Source organism: Papaver somniferum, chromosome 4, assembly GCF_003573695.1.
Source record: "Papaver somniferum cultivar HN1 chromosome 4, ASM357369v1, whole genome shotgun sequence".
Lineage (NCBI taxonomy): Eukaryota > Viridiplantae > Streptophyta > Magnoliopsida > Ranunculales > Papaveraceae > Papaver > Papaver somniferum.
In genome coordinates, this window is record NC_039361.1 from 61,208,442 (window position 1) to 61,225,014 (window position 16,573).

The window sequence follows — 16,573 nt, forward strand, 5'->3', positions numbered from 1 at the left end:
TGTAGATCAACCTAACCCAGATTCAACTAAAACCTAATCGGATCGATTCGTCTTCTTCTTCGTCGATCTGAATTCGATGCAGCCGGCAGAGAAATAGAATTGAGAAGAGAGAAGAGAGAGAAATAGAATTGAGAAATGAAAAATATTTTTTGTATTCCTCTTGTATATATACTAAAGGGTAATGTTGCCATTATTAAAATTCGGAATAATTAATTATGGGCCAGATCCGAAGAAAAATTGATATTCTGGACCTAGTAGTAGCATTTTCTGAAAGTATGGAGTTGATAATGGAGGATCCATTTTGTGGGGCTTGTATATATTGAACCCATATAGTAGGAGGATTCTAGTATTTTTCACAATAATATGGAAGGACCGCTCCACTCATTGTCAAATTGATTTAGAATTCTTAACTAGATATACTCGTAGGCCTAGCTAGTCCTAGTCCCCCATAATAAATAAAACTGGTCCTGAACTACTCTAGAGGTAGCCCGTAGCTCCCATTGGTTGCAACTTTGACTTAATTCAAATAACAAATTACAAGGTTACTATCAGATAAGATGGTATCAAATCAAACCCTATCAGAAGTGCTAATCACCGCTTAATGCTTCTGATTGAATCCGACTTCAAGGATGGGTTCGAGAACTCACTCGTGACTACGAAGTGATGCTACGAAATTGGATGATGTTATACTTTGTAAACTCCCTTATTGACCACATAACAATTGTATTTATTATTGATTAACGTGAGCCTGCAGCTCGGAATTAATAACAAGATATTTTTAGCCTACAGTGTCATTTGCACACTCAATGGTCTCTAACGGTACGTCTAACTGGGACCAAGTCTTAAAATGCTACTGCATCTATACTTCCAAGTTCCAACCATACAAAAAGAGGACCAATGACTGAGGTCCTGAAATCGTGAATAGTAACTGGAACTAGTCCGTACTGTGGTATATATTGAATGATAAATCAAAAACTTACAGTCAACATTTTGGAAACCAAAGTGAAAATTTAATTGTCTTACCACGTACTTTTTTTACAATTTAAAGCGGAACATGATTTGTGCACAAGCATGAAAAACGTTTAATGACGTGTATTTTTTGTGACTTGAGGTCGCTTTCGAGTCTGTTATTTCTTTTCTCATCCTGTCATTTTTTTTCTCTCCTCTTGTTTTCCCTTTCGGTTTGGTTCTTTGACTATAAAAACCAAGTGTACATGATAAACGTGAGGAGAGGAGTAATTTTTTCCCTTTCGGTTTGGTTTCATATCATGAGATTCAAATCTCCATTGTCTCCTCCACGCATGGAGTTATGCCGTGTAATTATAGGGGCGTCTGTTCTGTTGTATTTTCTTTTCTCTCTTTTGACTTATTTTTAAACCTTTTGGTGTAAATGTAGGAAATTAAGTTAAATATGTCAGAATTGTTGATTTTTGTTTTCAACTCCCTTTATGAGAACCAAACGAATCGTACTTTGTGACCGCAGTATCAAAAAGGAAACCGTGGAGATGCTGGACATATAGGTTTATTGGTAGAAACAACAGTGGGATGGCTGTGGGTAAGTAATGGATTTTCGCAGGTCAGCACAAATTTTACAAACACAAAGGAATATCACGAGAATGTCTATATACATACATTGGGAGATAGAGAAAGAAACAGCCCATGCAATCAACTTGCGTTAAGGAGGAAATTATGTGTTCCATTTCCAAATGGAAAATCCAAAAGCAGAGAAACAGAAAACCTTAGCCGGTTAAGTTAAAGAGATAAGTTAATTAATGAATAAGACATTTTTAAACTCGATTTTGCATCACATAAACTTGAAGCTGAATAGCATGAAGTAAGTGTAAGATACGTGTACAAAGAAAAAGCACTTGTTCGAAAGAGAAAAGCGTCAAAAACAAAAGAAAAAAGTGCAAAACCCGAAGGAAAACAAGAAGTTAAAAGTGCTCAATCTACTCACCATGCATACGTAGAACTCGTTTGGCCTTCCGCCTTTGTGTGTGGCCTTTTGTATACCATGCACCCATCATCTTTTGTATTAGAATCTACCAACTTTCCATTCCGAGAATATCCTCGAGGTCTATCTCCTGTCATAGATTTCATTGGCAACTGAAGTTTTCCATTGCTATTTATTGGAAATTTACTCGCCGGTATATTTTTTATTTAGTAACACCACGAACGATAGTTGGTTATGTTGATTGTGATGATACTTGCTGAAACACGTCACAAATGTAAAATTTATCTAAATTAAGTTATTAATTAAAACGTCATTCATATTTTTGGGTCGAGATCGTCTGTGCCACTGCTTGTGTGTGCCCTATGTGCCATACCAATAGAAACACGCCACATCATTCCTCTCATTAACCATGACTAACTAAATAGATTTTCTATTTATACAACACTAATCGATTAGGAAAGATAATTAATTAGTTAAAGAAGATATTACAAATCCAAAAGAAAATACCGTGTTTCTATTGGTGTGGCACATAGGGCACACACAAGCAGTGGCACAGACGATCTGGACCCCATATTTTTCAAAAAACACCCGAATAATGTGCGACCAAAAATACTTTCCCTTGATTGTCGTTGGGTGAGCCAGATGGCTGCAAATCAGATCAGTTTTTTTTTTTTTCATTTTCACATCAGTTGTTTTCACATACCAATTACCTCTCAATATTTTCTTTTAAGATATTGTACATAAATCTTTTCAGATTTTTATTTTAGTTTGATCTAGAATTTTGGCTTCACCACCCCCGCTCAGTTTTGATAACACACACTCCACAACTAAGCCACCAGAGTGACATTAAAGACAGTATTTTGTACACTGTTCCTCCATAAATTCACCAACATTACAACCGTTGTACAAGGTTCTCATGTAGGCACAGTTTAATGTGACACATTCAAAAGAAAGACAAATTTAAAGGATATATCAAGATTACCATGATTGCTAAATACCGATGCCAAATCTTTCAGAAAATATCATGATTACTATTCTATATATAAGATTAAAAAATAAAAAACGATTCTAACTGTTGGATCATTCAAATTAATACCCCAGCCAATATCGGTATCTCTTTAGCAAAAGATTACACGGTAGCGCCATCAAACATCTAAAATGAATACGAAACCAGGGGTATTTACGTAAATTACACATCATCAGATCAAGCAAATGCCCATATAAATCCTTGACACACCTCCCCTGGAAGACTTATAAATTATAATCATCAGTAAAACTTTCTTGGCCATCTCTCTCTCTTGGTGCTTTCTTTGCATCCCTACCATTTCCAACAACCAGGGGTCTCCAACTGTTTATCATTCAGGTTTTTTCTCTTACAGCCATACTATTTAATCATGTGGGATTATAGTTCTTCTTTCTTGCTTGCTTGCTCACTTAGTTTGTTTGTTTTGTTTTTGTGTTAACTACCTGCAGGCTTTTTAGTACTTCTTAGTTAAGATGATTGGACTAGAGAGATTTGTGGTGACAATAAAATCAAAACTGAAAGGATTGAAGTCAGGATCATCATCATCATCATCAAAACACAACTACAACCATAAAGCTGCTGCTTCAGCTAATTATTATGATAAGATAGATAAGAGTGGAAGTATGAGGATTGAAATCAGCAGTAGAAAAGCTCAGAAACTCATTCAGAAAACTCTTAAAATTGCTGATTCACCCATCAACAAAACTTACGCCTTTTGAATTCCATTAGCATACATGAAGGACTTGTATTTTGGAATTATCATGCATCACATCATCATCATCATCTTCATGTAATAATAATAATAATTTCTACCAGTGGGATTTTCTATATTTACATGGATGGGGGTACTTGTTCTTGTTCTTGTTCTTTTTCACTTTTTAGGTATGTTTGTAATCACCACCACTCAGATATATCGGGTTTCTAGTAGATAATACAAGGATTTTTCCATCTTTAGATTCATTTCTTATGGCCTTTCTTAATTTAGTTAATCATTTTTAAATTTTTAAATACTGGATTTCTAACTCTTTATATTTGTCATTATTTTCTTGGCTGTGTTACTTTATTAATCTCTCATTCTCTCAGGATGTTATATACTAATCTCTCATTCTCTCATGATGTTATATACTAATCTTGGTGCTACATTGTAACTAATAAATTAAGTCCAAATTGACTATTGACTTTTGACTTTTGCGTGTATAAACTATAAAAGCCAATCTCAATCCCAAATGAAAAACACTTAAATTTCTTTTTTATTTTTTTTTTGCCTGATCAATCAAAGAGAAAATTCATTCAAAAGAAATGGTATTTATTTAAGAAGGGTATCTCAATCCAATAAATACAAACGGGAACGAAAAAGAAGAAAGAGCCGAAAATTTTTTTGGCAATCTAAGACAACAAACAACAAGCTCAAAAAGACCGAAATAAAGAGTCCCATAAAGCTACTACCATATTCGCCGTTAGACCTAACATTCTTGTGTCCGATTTGCCCCAAAAGAACGCTTGTAGTTTAACGTTTCTGACGAGGCTAACCAAATTTTTCTTTTTGTTTTCAAAAACTCTTGCACTCTTGCATCTCGCTCTTTCCAAATTTTTCTTATCTTTATTCTACTATTTGAAAGTTTGACCGGCTTCAAATAGACATGGCCTGAAACCATGTTTTCTCCGACTTCAAAAACAACTTTTGTGGTAGTATAACTGTAAGTATAAGAGTGGATCGAGAGGGGACTTTAAATGCCTAGAAATATTATACTCTACTTGGATAGGAAATGATTTCCTATCCAACACAAAAACTATGAAATTTATAATAAAAAACTAGAAATTTTATAAGAGTTTCACTTAAAGAAAGTTTGCATCTCTCGGTTCCAAAGTATATTGCTTGACTGTCATATCTTTTGCTATTTATGCAGAGCCTGTTACTTTCCGAAAACTCTAAAATTGAGACAACTAACATAGGCCAGATCTAGGACAGTCCAATTTTGAAAATTGGGTAAACATGTAATGAGATGTAAGTACCTGATTAAATAGAAATCTCATGCAATTCACTATTTCATTTTCATGTGGTGGTCAATGAATAGTCAAAGATGGGTCAAGGATAGGATTTCATGTACTAGTAGCTTTAACAAACAGATCTGATCTACAACATAAAAAATTAAAAGATTCCTTGAAATGGTGTTCATGAAGAAAAGACTCTAAATATCCATGCAAGAATGACTCAAGCCCATGATTTATAAATGCTTCATGACAAGAGCGCTTTTGGGTAAACTACTTGTTATTAGGCAATATATGCAAAAGCATTGCATTAAAAGGGTTCCATGCTATTGCGCCCAAAGAGATAGGGTTGAAAACAATGAAACAGGGAAAAAAGTAAGCCAACAAAAAGAAAGAAAGATACATAAAATAATATCCATGTAATACCAACTCCATCGATTTTGGTTTCCAACTTTAAAATGATGTTCTACTGATCCTTCGGCTCTTCAAATAGCATGACTTTATAAGTGTTCTTTCTTCCCTAATAGTGACCTTATCAACATTTGGCTCATTGAGCCACATGCCGATCATCAGTTACTATAAAACATATTTGTACCAAAAAGAATACTAATACTATAAAATATTTTCCGATTTGGACATTTAACTGTACTACTAACCTCGTTAAATTTATCAAATTCTTAATATCCAGTAAGACCAAATAATATATAAATTGATACTGCAACAAATACGATGAATAAAAGATCAATTTCATATCAAATCTTTCATTATATTATTGGATAACGATTATTAGATGAAACTAGTTGGAAGCCTAACAAGTTAAGTTCCAACGACATAGTACTACATCAATTGAGATTGTGTCACAAAGGGGGGTCTGAGATTGTGTCACAAGGGGGGCAAACTAACTTTACCTTCCATGTTAATTTCTGCAATATTACGTCATTGGGGGCTCGAACCTGGGACTTCCTGGAACGCATGAAACTTTGGGAAACGAGGATGACCAGCTGAGCTAGGTGCCCGTTCATCGAAAAAAAAGATATTTATTGGGAAACTTGGGGATATGCCCCAAAATCGACTGTCATCTTGGGGATATGTCCTAGGATTCCAGTTTTTGGGAATATGCCCCAGCTGTCCAAAATTCCATCCAAAACCGTTAAGTAGTCAATATTCGCACACACTTAGGATTACATATGCGAATTAAAAAACATATATACTATATACTAACACCTTTACAAGGTTCAGGAACATATTCAGACAGAAAAAACCTCGAAGAAATTAGAGAGAATGTTTAGACACATTTACGATAAATTGACTATTTAACGGTTCCTTAACGGAAACCGTTACTTTTGGGACATATTCCCAGAAAATGGAATCCTATGATATATCCCCGAGATAACAGTCGATTTTGGGGCCAATTTTCGCAAAAATGTTCTAGTCTTTGTCTAACCTGACCATGATATCTAGTTTTTTAAAAAATTTAAAAGATACAGAACCCGACCAACTATTCAAAGACTGCTACAGGGATCCGCCAGATTGACAACCCCATGAAAATTGGTATCCAGTATGGCAGTCATGCTTTTTAACGTAACATTATGTCGCGCCTTGTGAAGTTGCAACACATTGCAAAAACTATACAGATCTCTTAAAGTGAGACTCAAAATTTCTCTCTATTTGTTTATTGTTCCATGGTACTTCTTGAACCATGTTTGTGGCATATTTTTATCGTCAAGGTGTATTAAATAACCAGCAACATCACTCCTGATAGAAGGGCTTGGGACCTTTCAGAAAATGGTAGATTTACCTCTAAATCTGCTTACTTGGGTTTCAAGGGCTTAGGCCTTCCCCTTGTAGTTCCCTTTGGAATCGTATTTGGAAAATAAATGTGCCCTATAGAATTCAAGTTTTCTGTTGGAAAGCTGTTAGAAACGCTTTACCTGCTAGAACTGTTCTTCATACTAGAATGCCAACGCAATCTGCGGATTGCACTAGATGTAAAGACCTTTCTGAATCTATTATGCATACTCTTGTTCTTTGTCCCTTTGCTAGTCGAGTCTGGTTTTTATCGCAGTTTTGGGTTAACACCCAGTTCTTTAGTTCTAAGTCTTTCATGGATTGGATGTTATTTTGGTTAGTCAACCCTGTTTCCAAGCTCCCTGAAAGAGATCAGTGCCTCTTTGTTGCCGTCCTCTGGTCTTTGTGTCAAAGTAGAAATAATCTAGTTTTCCAGGATGTGAAGGAAAATCATACTGCAGTTCTGATGAGAGCCAAAGCCATGCTTCTTACTAGAAAATCCATTAACACTATCTCCACCATGATCCCTACTAGTATTAGTGACAGATGGATGCCCCCTCCCACTGGATGGATAAAGTCTAATACATATGGAGCTTACGATATTGTTTCTGGTGATAACGGTGCAGGCTATGTCATGAAGGACTTCACCAATAATGCTACCTTTTGCGCCTCCATTGTCTTCCATGTTCAATCTGCTGAAGAAGCCGAAGCAAGAGCAATATGGGCAGGTTTAAAGAAAGTTGTGGAGCAAAAGTTTACGCATCTAATCCTAGAAAGCGATGCTTAGAGTCTAATCAATCAATTTTCTGCTGGCGTGTTTGATGGGAACTCTAAAACGGTTGCCATTTTTAAGGATATTCAGTTTTTTGTTTCTAAACTTATTGCTTGTTTATTTACTTTTCAGCCACGCATTTGTAATTTTGTGGCTCATGAGCCCATTGGACAAAATCAAACAACTCTTCTATGTACTGGTTTGTTCTTCCGATATGGCTTAGACATTCTGTCGAGGGAATGATTATTTCGAAGGCGTTTGCTTATTAAACAAACAAAAAAAAAACACCAACTGACCAACATACTTTCGCAGATGGCCTGTAGATAGGTGGGGCAGAATGTAAACGTGATTAAATCCATTCCTGTACGTTGAAGAATAGTAAAGAGAAGATAAGTAATTTTGTGAACATAAATTGGATTGGATCCAACAGAGTGGGGTGTGGGTCTAACAGTAATAAATTGATGAGTGGGGTTCCAGCACATCTGCCAAAAGTTAATGAGTAATCGAATCAAAAATGACTTCCTGCACTGCAGCCTTGCCCGTGCACCGAATCTCAGTGGGTCTCACAACAACTTGCAAGAGCAACCGCCAACCAGTGTCCAAAAACAGACTTGAATGGTTCTAAAGACTTTCTTTTGTGTCGCGACGAAAACAGGAGACAATATGGGTATTCCGGTGTTGGAGTTGGGACGTCCCCTCACAGCTAAATTAGTAGTTACTGACACGCACATTAACTGAAGCATTTATGTTTGTGGTATGGTTCGCTATCCTATTTCTTCTAGCGCAATGAGATTATTGAATCGCAACATTCAGAAAAAGAAAGAAAAAAAATCAATTTTGTTAAACGTTTAAAAAAAGAATTATATCAAATTATAGAAGCAAGGAAAAAAAATTGATGCCGGATGGGAGGTTCGTGTTGCAGCTAAACAAAAGAAATGGTGACAGTGTTGGATTAACTTCAACATAGAAGTCACTAACAAGCTGGTTAGGACAAGATTAGGAAATTGATGTAATCCTAAGGGAATTAGAAGTCATCTAGTTCTAAGAAAAGGAAAGACATGTAATAAGGTAATAGGATTAGGAAAAGGAATTCATAGTTCTATATATATATGATCACCAAAGTTGTAGTTGATCATATGAGCAAGATTAGAGCTTGTGTGTAGTTTTGAGAGATTTTCTAAACATCAATAAAGAGAATTGTCTTTATATAAGCTAAGTTTCATCTTGCAGTTGTCATTTGACAACACCTCGTCTAACCGAGTCCGGCTTTGTGAACACTTGGGCATTTATCCAGATTATTCAGCCCAACAAGAGACTCATTTGGGCATGAGTCCTCCCAAGCTAATTCCCAGATAGTGCTCGATTGCAGCTCTTGGCCGGTTGTTCTTCCAATTTTAGTGTCAGCTTTGATAAAAATGCAGAGACGCATTCCAAAACTAGTTCTTTCTTGCACGTGGCGTCCCGCCAAATGTTTGGGCCTGTGGAAGTAAAATTATACATGCCTAAAAGTAATTTGCTTACCAAAATAAAGTTATGAAAATTGCCAGTGACATTACAAGATAGGCATAGCGTGAGTTTCTGCGGAAGTGGATAGAGTGACTCACAGCTCATTTCTAATTACATCCCTTGCGCAGCTTAAATGCACATTAATTGCGACGGATATATGTACTTGCTCCCTACTCAGATCCGTAGTCCTTATTCTGTACGGATAAACACTCCTTAAACCCGAAGATTTCATTGATTGTAAAAGATCTTGCAACTTAATTGTTTTGCCATAATCGACTCTATATATCCAATACAGCTCATTTGTTTCTTTCTATGTTGTTGTGGATAGATAGAGATGCAACAATCTGACGTCGACAAAATTTGAATGATTTCAGAAGATTGTTGAGATTATATATAAGAGTACACACCAACACAACACAAATCAAAAATCACTCAAAATTCAGAGATTAACTGTGCGCCATTGCAGTGCTGGTGGTCAAAGAAATATCAGTAAGTTCTTATTAGAATTGCGGTAAAATGGCAGGAGGTATGGCTATCTAAGGAAGTACAAAGGATTACGGTGGGAAGATTACCATGTTCGTGTTCGTTACCTGTCTGGTAGCCGCGACTGGTGGTCTCATCTTTGGTTATGACTTGGGGATTTCAGGAGGAGTAACATCCATGGATGTGTTCCCTAAGAAGTTCTTTCCATCAGTGTACAGAACGATGAAAGATGACAGCAGTCATGAAAATCAATACTGCAAATTTGATAGTCAGTTATTAACAAGTTTTACTTCTTCTCTGTACATAGCCGCTTTGGTTGCTTCATTTTTTGCATCTGCAACGACGAGAATCTTCGGCAGAAGAATTTCTATGATCGTGGGAGGGGTCGTATTTTTTATTGGTTCAGCAGTAAATGGTGCTGCTGTGAATGTTGCAATGCTCATCATTGGTCGCATATTACTCGGTATCGGTGTTGGGTATGCCAATCAGTCAGTTCCTGTTTATCTGTCAGAGATGGCACCTGCAAAACTGAGAGGAGTACTCAATATGGGATTCCAACTGGCTATCACTATTGGAATATTGGTTGCGAATCTTGTGAACTACGGGACAAACCAGATCAAGGGTGGATATGGATGGAGACTTTCGTTGGCTCTTGCAGCGGTACCTGCAATCATGATGACTGTTGGGGCCTTTTTTCTTCCAGACACACCAAACTCGCTCCTTGAAAGAGGCCATCAGGAGAAGGCTAAAGTTATGCTGCAGAAAATTCGTGGGAGTCAACAAGTCGAGGATGAATTTCAAGACCTTGCAGATGCAAGCAACGCAGCAAAGAAGATTGAACACCCGTGGAGAAACATATTGCAGCCGCAGTACAGGCCACAACTGACCATGGCTATTTTGATTCCATTCTTCCAACAGCTAACTGGTATCAACGTCATCATGTTCTACGCGCCAGTCCTCTAAAACTTTGGGCTTTGGTGATGATGCATCCCTCATGTCTGCGGTTATTACTGGACTCGTCAATATGTTTGCAACCTTTGTTTCTATGAGCACAGTTGACAAACTCGCCCGCAGAGTATTATTCCTGCAAGGTGGAATTCAGATGCTCATTTGCCAGGTAATTTTAAATCTTGCTAGCTACAATCTGTCTTTCCATTCTACATATGCATATGATGCTAATACATTTTTGTATATAAACTTACCTAAATAGATCCTTGTTGGAGTCGTCCTCGCCATGAAATTTGGAGTAGAAGGCGTGGGATCCATGTCGAAGTCGAGTTCCTATCTGGTATTGATTTTGATATGTGCTTACGTTGCTGCATTTTCGTGGTCATGGGGTCCCTTGGGCTGATTGGTGCCTAGTGAGATCTTCCCACTAGAGATAAGATCAGCAGGACAAGCCATCAGTGTATCAGTCAACATGTTCTTCACCTTTATAATTGCCCAAGCTTTCCTCGCCATGCTTTGCCACATGAAGTTTGGCCTATTCTTTTTCTTCGGTGGCTTCGTCTTTATAATGACTCTCTTCATTTTCTTCTTCTTGCCTGAGACTAAGAATGTGCCTATCGAAGAGATGAACAGTGTATGGAAGAAGCACCGGTTCTGGGGTAAATACATTCCAGATGATGCTATAGCTGGTGCTGGTTAAAGGCACTCATCCAGCAAGGTTTCTAACTGCTAAAAATAACCAATAATAATATATAAAAATGTAAAACAAATATGTATTGTCTGTAATCATGTACGGGTTTCGGCAGGCAAAGATTTTACATTTCACTTTGCTACTAACTTGGCACCATCAGCCTCCTATCCTGATGGTTGAGTGTTTGTTCTTTTTCTGCCTCCTTTGGCACTTGGTGATTAGTTTTGATATTTTCTCAATAAAAAAAGAATGGGGTTTTGGTAAATTCAAATGCTTCATTCCATATCTTATGTTTTGGTAAAAGAAAGTTCAGTATCCACAACTTTAACAACACACACCATTGAGTTCTTACATATGTTTATAGAAAGAGCAAAACCATCTTAATAGACCAACTCGTGCTTTTTTATTTGAAGCACGAACATTTAACTGAAGAAACATTTTCCCATGAAGGTGGTGGAAGTATTGTTGGCATTGCCTTTAGAGCAAATGGCAGTGGACATTATAGCGAGTATCGTACGAGTTATGAACACGATATCCTGAATGAGTCTTAGCCACAAAAGAAGGCTCAACGAGCTCTTCATGTCCTCTAGTTTGAATGTTGTATGCCCAAATGCCATACTTGTACCTGAGCAAGATAACATTTTTGTCCACCGGACTGAAACTTAAAACCTCAATTTCCTTAATAACCATATTTTCTTCTTCACGGTAGGCAGCTGCACTTTCTTCCCCTTCTGAATCTTCTTCATACTCATTCACATAAAACCTTCTAGTCACTTCTGCTACAAGACCACGCAAGTCAATATCTTTGTGCAGCAAGCGCCAATCCTCCTCAAACACCCAAACCCCCAAAGTCTTCTGGCTTGACACAATTGTAGCATAACAAAGCAAACCTTCATATTCTCCAAGACAGTAAATATCACTTTCGCCGTAAGAATTTTCCGAGTCTAGGTCAGGGAAATCTATCAACCTACACTGCTGGCCACCACTTTCTACACTATTTTTTCTCTTTTGAAATTTACAAAGGTACGAACTCATAAAACGGATGCCTTTCAAGTAAGGTCGTGTTACAACATTATTGTTGTTCAGATTGTAAGCTAGTATGCCTTTTACTCTAGTCCAGTACAATACTCCACTTATAACTAAAGCGTAACGACCAATATAATCCTTGATGCCAGAAACTTCATAGACATTCCATTCACCCACATGAGAAGAAAATATCTCAATGTTAAATTTGTTGGATGACTCACGAAATCTTGGTATAAGCACAACCTTGTAGCTAGTAGTAGATGAAATAGACTCGCAAGTAAAAACAATAACAACCTCAATTGGGGTAGAACTAGGAGCTGGAGGAAGTGAAACCCATTAATGTGTAAGTGGATTACATACATGATAGTCCTTTGGTCTTAAGTATGGTCTCGCATAACTTGATGTACATAAAACCAAACCATTACTAGAACCTAACAGGTAAATTCTGTTGTTCTCTGGATTGGATTCTGGATTCAAAAACTTGAAAGAAAATCCATGTTCATTTCCTGACATGAATTCTGGACTCAACGATTTTGGATGTGAAAGTAAAAATTTCAACTGAATATCAGCCGGATTAATACTATGATATACTAACCATGGGAGTTTACCAGAAACATTGAATTGAATCCATTTACTTATGAAATGAGTGTCTGAGAGAAGAGAAGACCATACCTTGGAAACAGACCTCAGTTTAAAGATTGATATGAAAGGAAGAAGAAGAAATATTTCAAACCAGATATCATCCGTTAATTTTGTGTTTGGAGTTGTCTCAAGAGAAGAAGAAGAACCCAAAATCATCTTAATAGACTGGAAACAAGTGCACTAGTTTGGAATTTGGGGTTTCCAACTGCACCTTAAAGAGGAGTTTTGGTAATAAAAGTTGCCGAACCGCAAAGGAAGAAGCCATAAAGCAGAAATAAAAAATAAAAAACATATTAGTAAATTGTAATTGTCAAAGCTGGGAATATATTATCATCAGAGCTGGGATTTTCTACGGTTTGTTTAATTTATAGTGGAGAACCTGTAAAGAGTGTCATTTTTTAGTATTATGGTGGAGAAAAAATAGAAGACTGGATAGCAGTCCTGTAAAGAGTGCAAAGTGATTTCACATGGAAAATGCTCACACCTAGCCTAGCTAGATTTCTTTAAGGAGTAATCACGCCACGTTTATTGTGTGGATGGGTCTCCACCATGGTTTCAAAACCAAGGCTGTGTTCCACCAGACAAGTGCTAGTACTCTAGTTATTATTCACAGGATTCTTCAAGATGTAAAGACTGCAGTATATATAGAGGATTGTATCAGCAATAGACCTAAGCAAATCAAGTGCCAACGGGAGAAAGCTAGTGTAGGTACCATAATTACTTATTAACTTCCACTGTACAGACAACACGGGGATATAAATAGACTAACTATAGCGTTCCCGTAGTTTCTTTGAACCCCCAATAATAACCAAAACACATGCCAACATCAGCAATAAGTTTGTTTCTGGAATGTGGACTTGGCCTTCATGTGTGTGGACTCGAACCCCAAAGAAGCAACTCATAGCCACACTGTTTCACGACCGAAAATTTGCAGATATCATTACTAGTAGTGATTGATGCTAGTACAGCTATATGCAAAGTATACGTGTTTCTGCAACCGACAGAACATATTATTCATCGTGTAATTATTCAGTTGACCTTTCAATTAAGAAATTTAAACTAAATTAATTTTTTCTTACCAGAAGTAGAAATGTAAAATGCATCAGACACATTATTTTGGATACTTGGATAGATACCCAGCTTGTCCAATATATGCAGAGAGTGAACATGGATATACTAATTCAGTGAATGCTATCTGGAGCAACACAATCAATTATAAGAAAGATTAATCCGATGTTTAAACTAAACGATAAAAAGTTTACCAAGAAAAAATAATGTCAACAGTAGACTCATGTGATTGGTAGGCATACACCCAAATTCTGTAAGAATGGTTACCCATGTGATTGGTACGCGTACACCACATCGCTAAGCATGACCAAGTGCCAAATAACTGACGTGTTTGCTATAACTTCATCTGGAGTCTCTGCTGCAATCATCTTTACATTTTCATCTGCTTTCATAATTTTTTTAATCCTTGCTAATGGAAGCCTGTGGTTCTTGAAGTTAGCTTTGTGTTCAATTTCTTGGGTACTGGCTTGTAAAGGTCTGGAGTTGTTACAAAAAAAGTTACCGCTGCTGGTGGGTCTGCTGATAAGCAAGTTGGTGATGAACAAGCTGGGCTTGGGAGGAAGAGAATCTGGCTGTCTGGCCAGGAGAGTGAATAGAGCCTGCAAGAGGATATTATTTGGTTGGCTGGATATTGAGCTGCTCCGTATGACATTTGACTTGCACTTGCAAAGCTGAGGACTGTCATTGGCCTTGTTGATCCATTATAACTGCAATAAGAGTCAGAATCCGTCTTTTGTTAACAGTTGAGGAGAAACATGTTTCCTTTTTCTCTAATATTAAAATCCAATGTATCATATACTTCTCTAAAACAAGTAGATAGTACATATGAATTAATGCAGCACAATTGCAGCAACAAACTTAACGCCGTTAGGCATCCATTCAAACACGTTGAAACAAGTCTATTATATAAGGTTGTCATCTATAAATGTTAGTTCTTTTTCAAAAACGGATTTCCAGATATTATAACAACAAAAAGAAGAGAAAAAAACAATTCTCATGGTTGCGTGTACCTTCTATATGAACACCATTCAACTCTTAACTATGTTTGTAAAATGAAGAGAACAACTGGATTCAGTAGCATTACCTGATGTGTTTTTCCACGAATGTGATGGAAGTATTGTTGTCATCGCCTTTAGAGTAAAGGGGTTGTAGACACAATAACGAGTTCCAACTGTATGCATCGTATCCATGAAAGATCTTCGGATGTTGTATTTTCAATGTTGTAGGCCCATACTCCATCATTAAAACCGAACAAAATGACATTTGCGTCCACCGGACTAAAACCTATAACCTTAACGTCTTCAATAGCCCCATTTTCTTTGTCGCAATAGTTATTTTGACTTTCACTTTCATCTTCAGTTAAACCTTCATACTCCTCCTTATTGCATCTTCTAAACATTTCCGCTGCGAACTCAAGCAAATCAATATCCTCGTGCAGCAACTCCCAATCCTCCTTAAACACCGAGACAAACAAATACTTCGGGCTTGTCGAAATTGTAACAAAACATAGCGAACCTTTGTACTCCTTTAGACAAAAAATGTTGGTTTCATCATCATAATCTTCTGACTCGAAGTCAGGGTAGTTTATCAACCTGCATTGTTGGCCACTGGTTTGAATGCTATTGTTATTGTTTAGATTGCAAGATAGTATATCTTTCTTGTCAATCCAATACATTTGTCCATTTATGACAACTAAACTCTTGAAGTCAGAGAAATAACCCCTAGGCTCAGGGTGTGATACTTGATAGACATTCCATTTACCCACATCAGAAGAGAAAACTTGAATGTTCAATTTCCTCAATTTCTTCTTACCAGACATTGGTATAAGCACAACCTTATAACAAGTATTGGATGAAATAGACTCACTAGTAAAAGCAGCAATGGTGGTGGTGGTGGACATAGTAGGAGTTGGAGGAAGTGAAACCCATTGTTCTGTAAGCGGATTACAAACAAAATACTCTTTTGGTCTGGAATTTGATTTCAGATTACTTGATGAACAACATAAAAACGAAGCCGTTACTACAACCTAACAGGTCTATTCTGTTGTTGTTTTCTAAATTGGGGTTTGGATTCAAAAACTTAAAGGAAAACCCATGTTGATTACCTGATATGAGTTCTGAATTCACTGATGATTTTGAATATGAAATCCCAAATTCCATAGAGTGATAAACGAGCCACGGGAAAGATTGAGAGCCATTGACCTGACTCCATTTGTTCATGAAACGACAGTCCGATAGAAGAGAAGCCCATCTCCTTGAGACGCACCTGAATTTAAAGATCGAATTGAAAGGTAGTAAAGTAAATATTTCAAGCAATACATCCTCTCCAAGTTGTGTCTTTGTAGATTTTTTCTTACGAGATGAAGAAGAACCCAATTTCATCTTGTCGATTGTGAATCAGGGCAGTAATTTTGATTTTACGAGATGAAGAAGTTTTTTTTTTGTACAAAAAAAAAAAGAGTTTCTATGCAGTTTATCACAGAGGGATGGGTACAGGTATAATAGGATCGTGACCGATATTTACTGGTAATGGACCGGTTTTAGCCCGTAATTGCGCGTTTTACTGACATGCCATTGTATTTTTATTTTATTTATTCTTTTGAAGTTAAAAGGCTCTTACAGAGCCAAATTTTATTAGACTACCGACTACCTAAAATATTGAGGTTTGAAAGGATACAACGAG

At 36.9% G+C, this 16,573-nt stretch overlaps 1 protein-coding gene, 2 long non-coding RNA genes and 1 pseudogene across 4 annotated transcripts; 3 read left to right on the forward strand and 1 right to left on the reverse strand.

Moving 5' to 3' along the window:
* Positions 1 to 3,219: 3,219 nt before the first annotated feature.
* Positions 3,220 to 3,938, forward strand: LOC113273925. Its single transcript, XR_003322676.1, has 2 exons — positions 3,220 to 3,317; positions 3,428 to 3,938. It is a non-coding gene; the product is annotated as an uncharacterized LOC113273925 (long non-coding RNA).
* A 2,986-nt stretch (positions 3,939 to 6,924) lies between these two features.
* Positions 6,925 to 7,542, forward strand: LOC113272597. The gene has a single exon (XM_026522410.1). The coding sequence runs from the start codon at positions 6,925 to 6,927 to the stop codon at positions 7,540 to 7,542; it is 618 nt and encodes a 205-aa protein (XP_026378195.1).
* A 2,007-nt stretch (positions 7,543 to 9,549) lies between these two features.
* LOC113275676 lies at positions 9,550 to 14,753 on the forward strand (annotated as a pseudogene).
* On the reverse strand, positions 13,524 to 16,317 carry LOC113275677. 2 transcript variants are annotated; one of them, XR_003323718.1, is made up of 4 exons: positions 14,976 to 16,317; positions 14,159 to 14,598; positions 13,903 to 14,018; positions 13,524 to 13,814 (listed from the first exon to the last, which is right to left on the reverse strand). It is a non-coding gene; the product is annotated as an uncharacterized LOC113275677 (long non-coding RNA). The 2 variants fall into 2 exon arrangements; XR_003323717.1 differs by having other exon boundaries at positions 13,903 to 14,598.
* Positions 16,318 to 16,573: the final 256 nt, after the last annotated feature.

What these genes read in the sequence shown, in the direction of transcription:
- LOC113272597 (XM_026522410.1), top strand. Translation starts at nt 6,925, where the DNA reads ATGCCAACGCAATCTGCGGATTGCACTAGATGTAAAGACCTTTCTGAA.